The sequence below is a fragment of the Heterocephalus glaber genome, unplaced genomic scaffold (assembly GCF_053883595.1).
Source record: "Heterocephalus glaber isolate CG9 unplaced genomic scaffold, H.glaber_assembly_v1.0 deba00001608, whole genome shotgun sequence".
Classification (NCBI taxonomy): domain Eukaryota; kingdom Metazoa; phylum Chordata; class Mammalia; order Rodentia; family Bathyergidae; genus Heterocephalus; species Heterocephalus glaber.
This window is the reverse complement of record NW_028258379.1, coordinates 10,200,905-10,215,041: the sequence shown is the minus strand read 5'-3', so window position 1 is coordinate 10,215,041 and position 14,137 is coordinate 10,200,905. Positions and strand designations below refer to the sequence as shown.

The 14,137-nt window shown below is 37.6% G+C and overlaps 1 protein-coding gene across 11 annotated transcripts in view; it reads right to left on the bottom strand.

Annotated features, from left to right (window-relative positions):
• Positions 1 to 14,137, bottom strand: part of Slc39a9 (solute carrier family 39 member 9) — a 70,260-nt gene that overhangs the window by 51,211 nt on the left and 4,912 nt on the right. For 2 of the 11 annotated variants that reach the window (XM_004837324.4, XM_087195314.1), the window contains exon 2: positions 8,311 to 8,355. The exons of the other annotated variants lie outside the window; for them this stretch is intronic. In XM_004837324.4, the coding sequence (XP_004837381.1) occupies positions 8,311 to 8,322 (12 nt within the window). In that variant the 5' untranslated portion in view covers positions 8,323 to 8,355. The remainder of the gene's footprint in view (positions 1 to 8,310; positions 8,356 to 14,137) is intronic. 11 annotated transcript variants of the gene reach the window in all.

The window sequence follows — 14,137 nt, the reverse complement described above, 5'->3', positions numbered from 1 at the left end:
GTGTTCTTGGCCACCATGTGGCTCGCCTCCTCTGCACTGGGAGTGGTGGTACAGCGGCCCAGAAGCCCCTACTCTGCACTGGGAGCACTCCCAGCTAGGTGTCTGTTATCATTGAAAGCTCTAAAAGGTTCACCATCACTGAATTACCTGGAGCACTGTTTGGTTATTTAGATTTAAAGACTGAATTCTTCCTTATGTGCTCTCCTCCTTCCCCTCTATCTTCTACTACAACTACCCTTGCCCCCATGTTTTAAAAAAAAAGGAATTCTGTGGTTAAGAAATTTTAATTCTAGAAATTTATCTTAAGAAAGAAATTAGCAAAAATGACTACGGCATTTATTAAGAATGCAAATTTAAGATAACCTAATGTTCAAGAAAGGAGATTAGCTAAATAAACTATAACATTTCCTCATAGTACCATAGCACATAGCCATGAAAAATTATGGTACATTATAATGTCTATTCATGGATACAGAATGTCATTATGTACTGGTATACGGGAAAACCTTATGGCAAACAATATGTATTAATACTATCATATTTATTAAAAAGTATACATAAAATGGAACAAGTAAAGCATACATTAAACATAAATGTTTTACTTTATAAACATATATGCAATATAATAATTTATGAAACATAATTTATCTACAATGAACATGTATTATTCATAGGATTAAATATGTGTTTAAATGTCAATACTAAAATTGTTCTGTGGTTTTAATCCCACCTAATCGCAATTGTGTTCTTTTTATCTTGGTTTCTTTGAGAGACTGCCTCTTATCAAACAAAATATAAGCTTAGGTTTCAAAGTTTCAAAGCCATAATGTACTTTAATGTGGCTTTCTGGGATCTTGAAAGTATGAAAAATGATCTTAGAAAGTACAGGTGGGGGTGATGGTGTATAGCTCAGTGGGAGAGCACTTTCAGCATGCATAAGGCTCTATTTTGATCCCCACATTACAAAAGTATAAGGGGGTAATTATATATGTTGCTTATGAAAACATGGTATATCATGTATTTCATCTTTCCATTTCAGTTTCCTTGATGTTAGCAAAATAACAGGAGCTATTTTATTTCTCATAATCTAATGGACTCCCGACTGTGATGGTAGGGGCCCAACCAGCCTTCCTAAATACTGTCTGTATGGCTGAAACCTTATGCCCTCCTTGTTTAGGGGCACGGTGATGGCAGTGGTAGAGACCTACATCTCACTGTGTCTAATGAAAAATGAGAATGCAGTGTCAACACCAACTATGGCACACGGGGATCCTCCCTTCCTAGCACACAGGCCAAGTACAGGCCTCCTGGCACACAGGCTGCCATCAGCCACTGTGGCACAGTGTTCCGAATGTGGCCGGTGGCTGCACACTGGCTGAGGAAACAGAACTGAATCCATGACCTGATTAATTAACAATTCAGTACCTCGAACTTTCTTCTGTAAAATCAGAGCACTTCTGCACACCTTGTGAAGATAGGAGGCAATATAAGAAAGTGACTTGGAAGGCAGATAACAAATGCTGCTCCATCACTATTTAATACTGAGTTACTCTACAATTCTTTGACTTTTCGAAGTTACTAAATAACCCCCAGAACATTGCTAATGACAGAGTAAGAACACAAACAAGATGCATAAAGTTCTGTGTAGAAGCTGGTATGGTAATTTATCATTCTCCCTAACCAATTCATAGAAGTTACCTTTTCCTTTTAATTCATAAATGTGAAGTATTACTCCTAAAAAAGTACAAAAGTCAGGGTCAAACTAAACTTGACCAAATACACTATCTCCTCTTGGGGAATTGTTTTCTTTTTTTTCTTTTTTGGAATTGGTTTCTTAACACCACAATTTAAACTAATGAACAGACTACTAGAGAAAACTGTCCTGTCGGCATTTTGACTCTGCACTACCCAGGGAAACAGATAAGAGAGACTCTGCTTGGAAATTAAGTGAAGATGAGAAGTGACGAGAGGGACACACCAAAAACAGTAAGAGCTGATTGCTTTCAAGAATTATTTAGGTGGTAGCTCACACCATGCACAAAAATTAACTTTGATAAAATACTAGACCTAAAACTCAAAACTTCTAGAAAAAAAACCTAGGAGAATAGCTGAAATTTTGGCAAAGGTTTCTCAGCAAGGATACAAAAACACACAAACCATAAAAGAAAAAAATTCAACATCAAATATAAAATGTTTTCTCACCCATTAAAAAATGAATAGATAAGCTACACCATGGAAGAAAAAAAACTATATATACCTACACATATATATCTATATATACCTACATAAATATGTATCTATATATCTACATGTCCACACACATATGTATTTCTATACACACATACATAAGTGTATGCTTACACACATTTATCATAGAAATACACATATCTGTGGTGAATGTTGTGGTGACACTGCCCACTTCAGTCCTCTTCAGGTAGGAGACACCTGTTCCCCAGGCTGCTGGGGGTGTGGTCTACTGATGGCTTATAGCTGAGTCCCTCTGAGGAGCTGACCTCAGCCCAAAACAAATGACTAACTTGAGGCTATACCCCTTCCCTCAAGGCAGTCAGCAAGAGTAACTAACCCTCTAGGGTGGTGTGGAGGGAAGTATGATGCCTGATCCCCTTGCCTCAAAATTCAAGATATCACAGAAGAGCCATTCGGCTTCAATGCCTCCTTGGAGGTGAGCTGGTGTCTCTATAGAGCATAACTGAATTATATCCCGCCTTCCCCATCTGCTTCACTCCTGCCCTTTCTCTCAGAGGGGTTGTTCCCAGGAGCACACCCCACTTGAATTCGCCTCAAAGTGGGTTTTGTAGGGAACCCAATCTAAGGCACTGACAGAAGACTTGTAGTTGAAATATAAAGAACCTCTACAACTCAGTAACAAGAGACAAACAGCCCAATAAAATATGGGTAAAATACTGAACAGATAACTCACAAAAGATGTATGAGTGGCCAGTAAACCCATGAAAAGGTGCTCAACAACATTTAGTCAATGGAAAAATGCAAATTAAAACTATGTGAGGCACCTTTTCACGCCCACTTAAAATGGACAAATTTAGAAAAATAGGCAACAGGGCCAGGGATGTAGCTCAATGGTGCCACACCTGCCTGGCAAGCACAAGGTCCTGAGTTCAATCCCCAGTACCAAAAAAAAAAGAAAAAGAAAAAGAAAAAAGAAAAATTGGCAACACTAATGACAAGGATACACAGCAGGGGTAACCCTCACACACTACCGGTAGGATAAAATGCTGCAACTGCTTTGGAAAATTGGCAGTCTCTTAACTCATAGAGGCTTTATCAACAATGATAACAATCTTTATTATCAGTATTATTTTTATTTTATTTTATTATTTTGGAGACAAGGTCTTGCTATTGTAGTCCAGGCTGGCCTTGAACTTGTGATCCTCTTGCCTCAGCTTCCCAAGTGCTGGGATCTCTGGTGTGTGCCACCACACCTGGCAATAGTCACAAGGTAGATCAGATGTCTATCATTATAAAAGGATGGAGAAACAAACTGTGATATACTTAAACAATGAAATACTACTTCAGCAATAAAAAGGCATAAACTACTGCTATCCACAACATGAATGAATCCCCAAAACATTTTCCTGATGTTTGAAAGAAGCCTTGCATAAAACAAGTACATATTCTATTAGTCCATTTATATGAAGATGAAAAACAGGCCAAAGTAATGTAGAGTGACAGAAATCAGAAAGGTGGCTGCCCTGTGTGACTCAATAAAGAGCATCACAAAGCACTTGGAGGTGCCAAGTGAACTGTGAACCATGGACTGACCCTGAATGTGAACACCACTCATTTCGTGTAATTAGTGACATAAAACTATCTCAAGTGGAAGGGACCAGATTAATCAATCTCAGATGATAGAAAGTCCCTAAATCTTGACTGGGATGTGAATTACATTTGTATACATTTGCTAAAACTGACCAAATTATAGTAAGATCTGTACCTTTCAGTCTATAAAAATTTTTTTTCCAGTACTGGGGATTGAACTCAAGGCCTTCACACTGAACTACATCCCTTGCCCTCTTTTAATTTATTTTGAGACAGGGTCTTGCCAAGACACTCAATTGCTCATGCTGGGCTTGAACATGGGATCCCCCTGCCTCAGCCTCCCAGAGGGCTGGAATTACAGATACGCATCACCATGCGGAGTTTACATATTTATCTTTTTTTAATTGACCTGGGTAGTAATTTGCTTAGCCAGGGACTCCAAAGGATTCATTTTAGAACTATCCAATTTAACAAAGTTTCTTTATGGCGGCTCTTTGAAACCAAGGTCAGAGATCTTTGTAGAAATCTAAAAGATACTTTCAGTAATTTTCCTTAAGGACTCTCATTTGTCATTTAAATATTTCTTAAAAATAATTCACCAAAATTTTATGTCAATAACTGCATGTATGGAGGTCAGGCATGACAGCATACACTTGTAATCCCAGGTGCTCAGGAGGATCACAAGTTTGAGGCAAACGTGGGCAAGTTAGCAAGAGCCCATCTCAAAAAATGAAATAAAATAAAATGGACTAGGGATGTAGCTTAGTGTAGAGCCCTTGGCTAGCATCCACCAAGGCCCTATGTTCAAGCCCTAGTACTACACACACACAAAGTAAATTTTTAAAAAGTAAAATAATTCTCCTAAAATGCTTTTTTATTTTAGTTAATTCAAAACAATGTAATATTTTAGATATTCTTGTTTCCAAAGTGAAATTACCCACAATTCCATTTACTTATTTATATGGATCAAATTCTTGGTATTATGTGCTACAGTAGAAATTTTGTAACAATTCCCCAAAGGTCCTAGCAAGACAAACAATAGCTGGGCCTCTGTGCAGCTAATATCACTACCAAAAAAATCACAGTAAATCCTGAAAGCTCATAGTCATGACATTACATCCTTATGTTAACCATTCATGAACAATTAAATGCTCTCTATTGAAGGAATATGAACAAAAGCTTTTTTCATATTTTTACTAAGACATAGTAAGGGTTTTTATTAATCTTTAGACACAAGACACGTACTTTAACAAGGAAACCGGCCCAGTACAATGGTGCATGCCTATAATCTCAGCTATGAGGGAGGCTCAAGCAGGAGGTCTGCAAGCTCCAGCCCAGCCTGGGCAACTTAGTGAAACACTGTTTTAAAGTAAAATAGAGAAAAAAGGCCCAGGATGGTGTTTGCCTAGTATGAGGCCCTGGGTTGAATCTTCAATACCTTGCCTAAACAAACAAACAAACAACAAATAGAAAAGGAAAATTAGTCATCAAAGTTCTCATAAAATCCAAGTTGAAGAACTATAATAAGGCCAAGCATGGTAGCAGAGGCCTGTAATCTCAGCACTTTAGAGGCTGAGGCAGAAGGACCGCCACAAGTTTGAGGCCAGCCTGAACTACATAGTGAGACCCTGTCTCCAAAAAAAAAAAACCCAAACTGGAATAAAACATAAGAAATCATCCTTTCTCAACATGTAGATGGAGAACCAAAGGCCAAAGATGAGAAGTTATGGCTCAAGATCACACAGGGAAGTTAGGTGATGGCAGAGGCCAAAGAGATGGTTAGAGCTGACAACCCACTCTGAGGCCTCGCACAATCATTCTAAGACAATGTCCGTCACACAGCACAACACCTGTAATCCATTACGTAAAATCTTACTCTGAAAAAAAAAGATAACATTCACACAACCTCTTAAAATAGTGTAAATCAGGGGACTGGGGATTTAGCTCAGTGGTTCCGCTGCCTGCCTTGCAAGTGCAAGGTCCTGAGTTCGGTCCCCGGTACCAAAACAAAAACAAAAAAAATAGTGTAAATCAGTAAAATCCCTTAGCAATGTCAAGAGGAAAACCAAAACCATAACTAGTTATAATTGTTCTCTACTGATAGTTTCTAAAAATGCATGACCAAAAAAAAAAAAAGTACATGACAAAATGAGAAAAAGGACAATACAATGAGTGCTTCACAAAGTCTTATTTCTTTAATGTAAGGGACTATTTTCTGTACTGAGATTAAGTCTTACTTTTTGGTGTTAAAATGACCTTTCCTTTAAGAAATAATGGGGACAATAGTTTCTGGTTTTTATTTTTTTGTGTCCTTACTTGGCAAAATTAAAAGCAGGAAACCCTGAAATTCTCCCAAATTTCAAAAATATTATTGGCCAGTAAAAACTCTGATCTAAGCATAAGCATGAGAGCATGATACTGTTAAAATTCAGAAACAAAGAATGTGAGTCTGTAGGAAGAGATCAGCAAGGTAAACCTGAGTGAAACATCTAATTCTGTAATTTTCCCTTCGAAGAAAGGCAGTTTGAAGTGTTTTTAGTTCTGTTCGAAATCAAATAAAGCACATTAATTAACCAAATGAAGTTAAACATCCACTGAACACTATGTTTATTATTTATCCCTTTCCCTGCAAACTGTTAGTTCTATCAGGACAGAACAATTTAGTGATTAGTGCTCAGTTTGTAGGATGGTATCTAGCACACATCAAAGTTTCTCCCTAAATACTTAATGAAAGAATGAAATGCTCAGCACCATGCAAGGCACTGCAGTCTTAGTAGCTGCTACTTTACAGGATCTGATATAAACAAATTCATTAATGCAGTGGAATCTCTTTTTTTCAAAGACCTCAAATTCATCCTGCCTCAGTCTCCCAAATGCTGGGATCACAGGCATACACCATCAGGCCTGGCCAGTGGAACCTCTTTAGAATACTTACACTGGGAAATTGTCCTAACTTATTCCTTATAAGTGTAACTATATCAAGAATTTTAATTGATTAGTTGATTCAGAATTTGTGATATGGCTCGAGGTACATTTAATAAAGGACCATAATGGAATGCCATCATAGTAAATGGGAAGCGTTTACTGTCATTTGTTTCATTAATGTATCTTCAATGACATCTATCTTTTCCCAAGGAGCTCAAAACCTTGTTCAGTCATTGTTTCAAACTTCAGCAAAGCAATATAAAGATTGTCCTACAAAACTTTTATCAGCTTGATGGATATCTACAAGCCTTTTGACGGTGACCAGTATTGCAGAGGTGACACTTGAAAAGAAGAACCAGCAGTCAGAAATAAGCTTCACTGCTGTGGGCTACAATTTCAATTTTTATTTCAAAAAATCTTTTTTTCTGAACTATCTAAATCATGTTAGACTCACTCTGATCTGTGTCAAGCCTGGAAATTGGCTCTGTATTATTTATATAGCTGTATTCCTTCACACAACTTCACAACCTCGGGGTTCAACCTGGAATCGTGTGTTTATCAATGCTAACAAAATGCTGACAGGTTCTCTCCTTTGCCTATGGTGAATCACTAACGTTAAATTTAAATGAAAAACTATAAATTCCAAGTGTAGTTCCAGATGAAAAGAGGGTTCCCAAAGCAATAGTTTCTGTCAGGGTAATGAAATATTTCCTCAAGAGAGACAAGAACTATGCAGTGCCATTGGTTTTATGTTATCTCATTTAGAACTTCACAGTCATAGCCTGCCTGAGCCAAAGGATCGACCAGCTGTAGTAATTAAAACAACAGCTACACTCAATGCCATTAACTATCAGGGCAAAGCTTTGAAGTCACTTTAATTTTCTTGGCAAACATCAGGGTAGTTAAATGGTTTTTCTCTTCCTGCTCACAGAAACAGTCAATAAATTATTTGGTTCAACTTAATATAGCCAACAATTTTAAAAGCTGCTGATATTGAAAATAATGTATTTCAACCCTTGAACACAAGCCCATTTTAGAACTCAAAGCATCAACCACAGGTTCCTAAAAATAAAAATCAAAGGCCCATCTCTTATTTCAAGACTGATTCCTTGAAAGCTCTAGATACTGAAGAGGTCAGCTATCATAGGGTACAGAATAACTCTTGTTCAGGCAACAGAGGTTTTCTCCACATTCTTACAAACCTGGTTTAAGACAAATACTTCCTAATACTAGTTTAGACACTATATTATCTGCTATTAACAGGTAATAAAGAAAACTCAGGGCCAGGGATTTAGTTCAGTGGGGGGCGCCTGCCACAAAAGCGCACAGTCCCGAATTCGATATCCGGTACCAAAAAACAAGAAAAAGAAAACTCAGACCTGAATTCTTTTGTTTAAATTCTTATACATGAAACTAGATGGCCAAAAACACTTTGGCTCCACGTGGCAGTTTTGTGAAGTTGGGCAAGATCTTTAATTGTGCCGTATGCTTCAGCATTCTCTTCTGTAAAAGGCACTGCTACTACCACTGCTCAAAGGAGCAAGCTGTTAGCACACTCAGCACAGAGTAAATGCTGCTATTACTTACACTCGGCATCATCAGCTACACGCACACAAAACTCTGAGACCTCCCCTGCAAGAAAAAAAACACAAAATCCAGACGCTTGGATAACAGCTGAAGTGAACAACAGGGACATCTGGGCAGGGGGATATAGGCTTCCTCTTTCCTAGCTCATTTGACATAAAGGTTATTATTCAACATCTGGGAGGTAGTAATTAGCAAATACGTTATTAAATGCCATTTCCTCCAATCTTGGACAGTAAAACTAATTTTTCTTTTTACATAAAAATCCTTTCTAAATTAAAAGAACTAAACATAAATGGAAATCCAATGATTCTCCCATGTGACTACAAAAACAAAGCAGGCAGAAACACACTGGGAAAGAACATGAGAAAACATTGACAATAAATAGTGTATCAGTAATATATAAAGAGTACAAGTGAAAAAAAAAGAGTCCAAGTGAACTGAGGAAACTAAAAATTTTCTCTATAAAATTAGTAAAGTTTTACAAATGAACAATGATAACACTATTTGTGAGAATATAGTGTTGTTTACATTTCTTTGGAAAAATGCATTTAAAAAAACTGGCAATAGAGACTCTTCTCAAGGACATTTAATGTCCTTTGACTTTATCACTGTACCACTAAGGAAATAATTTGAAATCTGGCCATAGTTTTAGATACAAAAATATTCATTCAATATTATGCTACTGTAATACCTTGAAAACAATCTAAATGCATAATAAGAACTTAAGTACATATAAAAATTGAATGCAATGAAGACATTAAAAAATCTTTAGAATAAGTTTTTAATAATAAAGGAAAATGCTTCTGATTTACTACCAGGTAAAAGAAGAGAGAATGTAAAAATACACACATATCACCTAATCAACCATGTTAAAAAAATGTAAACAACTGAAAAAAATAGAAAAATTTTACTAGTGAGTCTAACTGGACAATAGGAAGATAATTTTATTTTCCTTTTACACATCATCATTTTTAAATTTTCCACAAACTGTCTCTATTTTATATAGCCAGGCATTTCAAAATATTATTAATTTTTAAAAGGCTATAAAAATGGTGACTGTACTACTTCATAAACCTGAGGCTTAGTTTCCTCATCTACAAACAGGGTAAGAATTCTTCCTCTTCGAAGTTACTGTTAAAATCAACAGAACCTGATACATGTTTTTCCTTTTACTAAGTGGTTTTCAACAACTGGGCTTTGAGGTTCTGTAATAATTGGAAATGTTCTCCATGCTTAGTTTTGTTTTGTTTTTGGTACCAGGGATCGAACTTGGGTCCTTGCGCTTGCGAGACAGGCGGCAGAACCACTGAGCTAAATCCCCAGCCCTCCATGCCTTCCTGAATCATTGTCCTCTTGTCTTATTTCCTCCACTTGCTCCCACACCCCTTCTAGTTCGCTGCTCCCAGTTTGCAGCCAACTAAGAAATCACATGGTCCCACCCAGAGATTCTAGACTAGCAACTCACAAACAGAGACTGTTTGGCACACACAGTGATGTTATATGTCAATTAGGGGGCAAAGTGTAAAATTTGGGAGATTTCATATAAAAATCCGCATTTCCAGCTCTGGAAAAATAAGATTTGGCAACACCAGGGCTGGTACTGTCAAACAGCAAGTAGTCTCCAGCTGACTATAACTCTCACTACACCCTAATGATTCCGAGGCACTGACCCTAAAGATCAGCTGCCATATATTATGATACTTAAACTTATTTTTTAAGAAATAGGTAGGGTCTTGCTATGTTGCCCAGGATGGCCCTGAAATCCTAGGCTCGAGCAACCCTCTTGCGTTAGCCTCCTCAGCAGCTGGAACTACAGGAGTAACCACCATGCCCCAGCTGGACTGCTTTATCTTATTCTGGGCTTGATTCACTGTTTAGCCTCAGTGGTTATATTTTTTATTAGTACATGTTTCCAGTACACAATGTTTAATTCCTTGTGTGGACTTGGTAGTAGTACATATGTTAAGTCCATTTTCATCCCCTCCATCTCCTGATCCCCTTCTCATTACCTAGTTTCATCAGTCAAGAGTCCAATCAATAGAAAGCACAAAATAATGAACAGGGTAAATAAGTTTAAAGAATAACTTGAACATGGGACTAAAGCAATAAGGAACTGGCTAGTGAGAGAAGCCTAAAGAGCATGGGAGCAGCAGATATGAGGATCAGCTACTGGATCAGCTACTTCCCTAGGCCTGAGAGAAAGATTGGCTCACAAAGACGTTCCACAGAGGCTGAGATCCAAACCCTGTTGAAGAGGGCACGGCCAGCATGCAATAAATGACAGAGAAGTTTCAGAGGTGCCAAGCCAGAGGAACTTGCTGACAATATAGACTCCAGGGTGTCAGGGAAACTGTTCATGGGAAATCGTCTCACTGGCCGCTCTCCTAGGCTGCCAGTGGAACTGCCGACTGCTCAAACCCAGCAGGGGGAAGCCTCCCTGGAGGATGAAGACTGTGAACTCACTCCGCAGGCCCACCTAGGAAGCTGGATGCACCACAGGAGAGCGGCACCAGGCAGGGAGGCTGCCTAGCCACAGCAATCAGTGCCAGAGAAGCTGCCTAGGCACTGCTAACCAAGCAAACCAGAACCAAGAGGGAAAATTCCTTCCTCTTACACTCTCTCCAGTACCCTCTTACTGACAAGGCTTAACATCCAACCAGCTGGCAGAAAAAAAATACTTATAGGGCATAGATGCATTTTTTTGTAGAACAGTCAATGTAAAAGTAAATTTGGAGCTGAGAGGCAATACATTGATAAGTGCCACACTAGTCTTTAAGAATGACATAAAAAGATACACAAAGTCAAGCAAGACCCAAGGACAAGTGAACGCAAATAAAATGCTTACTCTTCAGGCTACTCAACCAATCTACTTTTCTGTTCCTTTAGATTAATGAGGTTCCTTGGAAGGCCAAGCTGTACAAGAAAGGTGCTACGAATATTCTTCATCACCATTGTAACTAACATTTATTAAGAACTTAGCATGCTACACAGGCTCTATTATTTTGTTTTGTTTTTTTGAGATAAGGAGTTGCTATGTAGCTCAGGCTGGCCTCAAACTCACAGCAATCCTCCTGCCTCAGCCTCCCAAGTACTGAGATAACAGGCATGCACTACCATCCCCAGCCACGTTCTATTGTACTCAATTTACATATATTAGCTCATTTAATCCACCCAACAATCCTATGAAGTAGGTACTCCTGTTATCCCCACTGTACAAACTGAGGAAACAGGCCTAGAGAGTTAAGTAATTTGCCTATGCTCACATAGCCAGTAAATGGCAGAGCTATGATCTGCCCTATGTAATCTTAGCACTACAATCGATGCTAAAATGCTTCTCAACAAAACCCATTGCACTGTTCAGGTTTTTACTTTTAGCATCTTCTTTCCCCAGTTTGCCTCTGTCAAAATGCATAAAGTATGAATGAGGGGCTGAGGTACAGCTAAGTGGCAGAACACGTTTAGCAGCTGAGGTCCTAATGGATGCCCACTACCAAAAAGAATTAATAAAAGTAATATATAACAAGGTATAGAAACTGGGGTTCAACATTTATAAATTGAATATTATTATTCAAAGAGGATTAAAGAGTCTACAATTCCATCATAGGTTTTTTTAAAACTACCTGTACTCATACTTTGTACTACTATTTACCTAGAATTCCAAACTGAGTTGTAAGGATATTAAATCTCATTACCATTCAACAAAAGTCTTATCTCTAAATTCTTCAAAAAACGTTAAGACTTTCACATACAGAAACATTCTGAATCCATTTCGTATCTTTCTTCAAAAAGGATCTCACTTCTTCAACAGCACAATTTAGGACTGAATAAATCGAATTGAAGATGTCAAGTGTGAAATTAATCTTGGATCGTTCAAAATGTGAACTACTTCAGATTCCAACTTGGCGGTGCTAAGGGCAGCTAAAACATATTCAGTTCTTTCTCACACATTTCAATATTTGAGACTGTTTGCCTCTGGAGTTTCAAGTCTGCCACACTACATGTAAGCCCTGAGACATACTGTGGAAAGTAAATATTAGTGACGTGCCTGATTTGGAGAGCTAAAAGTACCAATCCAAATGGGTCATATATTCATGCCTTCTCTGCACAGCATTCATTACAAAAGGCAATATCACCCAGTAATCAACTGCTCTGGCACTAGGAATCAAACTGATTTAGTTCCAAATCTCACCTCTCCTGAAGTCTGTGACCTCTCCAAGTTTGAGTTTGCTTACTTGTAATGAGAGGCTTCCCAGTATCTCACAGTCTCGTCCTGAGGATTACGTAAGGTAATGCACATCTGGACTGGGGCTTAGCTCAGGGGTAGAGCACTTGCTTAGCATGGGAGAGGCCCTCATTTTAGTCTCCAAACCACAAAAAACGGAAAAAAAAAAAAAAAACACCCCAGTGCCTAGTACACAGGAAGTCAGGAAGTGTTCCATAAACTATTATTATGATGCAGATAAATCAATTATGTTTATCCATATAGTATCCTGGAGAAAAGGAAGTTTCTCAGGGAAATAGTATTTAACCAGATTATGTCCATGTTCTATTTTATCTAGGGATAGCCCAGATGCACAAGGCAATCCTGAGCATTGTAAAAACAGATTTTATTTTATCTAAACTTAGTTTCATCAACAAAGATCCTTATGAAACAATAATGTATAGGTCAAATCTAAGGAAGGACAAAATATTGATTGCTTTTCAGATATGAATAAATTGACTAAAGTTGCAAAGTTTAAAATCTTAGACTTTAGAAATGAAATTCCAAATGGGTAAAAAACCTTACCATAAGAGAATAAGAGTAAATTACCAGATAATAAAAAAGTCCTTAAAAATGTAACTTTGTCAAATCTACTTCAAAGAGAACCAATTGTTGGAGGAAAGCATACAGAACAAATTTGTTCTTTGAACAGAATAAACTTTTGATTTGGTGGTTAAGTCAAACCCCTAAAGATACCTACTATGAATGAATCAGTTATAATCAAACTTTAAAATGCAAAAGGATGAAACAAAGCTTAGAATGAGAATAGGTGTAGCAAAGGAATGGATGTTAAATATTAAGAAAAGTACTACAAAGCCAGGAAGCTGCAGCAAAAGCGCAGGCCTCTCCCAGTGATCACTGAACACTCAGTGGATCTGAGCTCCAATCTTAAAACAAGACCTCTGGGTTCCTGACAAACTGCTGAGGAGTTTCTGTGTTGGGAAAGGGGGAGGAAGAGGAGCTTATTCACTATTAGAAGTCTGTTGCCCCAAACAGATTTAATCAGAACAAAGATACAAATGTGAAAATCTTAACAAAATGTTTATAATCAGTACAGTACTAAGGATCCTTCTCAACATTTCCAAGTTCTTTTTGTGCTCTAGACACAGTGTTAAGCACTGCTTATATTATTTTATTTCATCCTCCAACAATCCTATAAGGGTAAGGGAAGAGATTAGGATGTTAAACAGCTCACTGAAGAAGTGACAGTGATTTTGAACTACACTGTCTCAGACAGTTCTTTTTGAAATTAGTGCATTATTAATAATATTAAATTCTACAATAGTCCTAATTGGAGCACTACTTTCATTTGCCTATTTATGGACTTATGCTATTTTTTTTGGACTTATGCTATTTTAATCAATGAAAGATGTGGCACTATAACCCAAACTGTTCTGCAGTAAGAAAAGTATGTAAACTGAAATCTTCAGACTTTTATAGCCATATAGATTATTACAAGTATAGGAGTAATTCTGTCATTGAACCTAATAACAATTACTGTGAGCTTATAGTTTGTTTCTTTTTTGTTTTCGGCTTCATTTCATTTTTATAAATGTATTTCCCTGG